The 1,269-nt window shown below is 68.2% G+C and overlaps 1 protein-coding gene across 1 annotated transcript; it reads left to right on the top strand.

Annotated features, from left to right (window-relative positions):
- Positions 1 to 19: 19 nt before the first annotated feature.
- Positions 20 to 492, top strand: EMIHUDRAFT_125162 (hypothetical protein; the record flags this gene model as incomplete). The annotated part of the gene is made up of 2 exons (XM_005758987.1): positions 20 to 116; positions 232 to 492. Coding segments are annotated over 2 exons (358 nt in total), but the record flags the coding sequence as incomplete, so codon positions are not given.
- Between the last annotated feature and the right edge of the window lie 777 nt (positions 493 to 1,269).

Raw genomic sequence — 1,269 nt, 5'->3', positions numbered from 1 at the left:
CCCCCCCCCCCCCCCGTAGGAGCGTGCTGTATCACTCTATGGAGTGGCAGTACCTCACGTACCGCGTGGCGATGCGCGCTGCGTCGGACAAGGAGGCGCGGGAGATGTGGGGAGATGTGGGAGATATGGGGAGATGTCGGACAAGGAGGCGCGGGGATGCTGCCCGCAGCACTCGCTGCCTCCGCTCCCCCCCCCCTCCCCCCTCCCCACGCCCCCCTCCCCCCTGCAAAGGCGATTTCGTCCTCCTCGGTCGACTACCTGATGTACTCTGGCTACGTCACCCTCGCCGCCCACTGGCTCGAGATGGAGGCGGCCGCGTCGCGCGGAGGCCCGGAGGAGCCCGACTTCTACAAGGCCAAGCGGCAGACGTCCGAGTTTGTGTTCGAGCGGCTGCTGCCGCGCACGCGCGCACACAAGGCGGGCATCCTCGCCTCGGTGCAGTCGGCGCTCGACGTCTCCCCCGACGCCTTCTCCTTCGACCACGCCCGCTGAGTCGCTCCTCCTCCGACCGCCCCCTTCCCACTCGGCTCCCTCTCCCACCCGCCGCTTGCCGGTGCCTGCGCCGGTCCTGCACTCTGCAGTGCCCCCGCCTTGCCGCGTTGCGAGGCAGACGTTTTTATTCTTCTCTTTCTCTCGCGCGCGACGGCGCGCGCGAGGGGGCACTTGTGAGGGGGAGCGCACGCGATAGTGGTCGGGTACGGGGGAGAGAGAGGCAGCAGCAGCGCGAGCCGAGTCAGTCCCCGTCTGGGCCCGAGACCCGGGCACCCGTGAGAGCCGGTCGACCGTGGACGGCCCGTCTCACTTGTACTTTTCGACTCTTTCACGCAGCGCGCGCGTAAGCGCGTTTGCCGTTTCCCGCCCCTCGATCGCTCGAGATATCGCTCGAGAGAACAGTCTGAACAGAGAGACAGAGAGCGGATCGCTCTGTCCCCCGACCGGACCGCGCCGGCGCGCGGCCGCACGCGCACCGCGCGCCTCTGGCGGGTTTGGGCATTGGGGGGCGTGTGCACAGGCGAGCAGGAGCACCACTACACTGTGGGTGGTGGTGCCCGAGCCATGTACGTGTGTGTGGTGCGCCTGTGCGTGTGTGGTGAAGCGTGGACCGACAATGTTGTCCTCAGTGCGCGGGGCTTCCCGCGAGGACTGAATCCGTTCCGGCCCCCCCCTGTCTCCGTCACAGGTGAGCCTCGCTCTGGCCACCCTCATGCCGAGCGCCCTTCGGTACCTCTCCTTACGCTCGGCGGAGCCTCTCCTTTACTTCTTCACCCT

Source organism: Emiliania huxleyi, assembly GCF_000372725.1.
Source record: "Emiliania huxleyi CCMP1516 unplaced genomic scaffold EMIHUscaffold_8294, whole genome shotgun sequence".
Lineage (NCBI taxonomy): Eukaryota > Haptophyta > Isochrysidales > Noelaerhabdaceae > Emiliania > Emiliania huxleyi.
The sequence above is the reverse complement of the archived record's forward strand: the minus strand, read 5'-3'. Positions and strand labels throughout refer to the sequence as shown.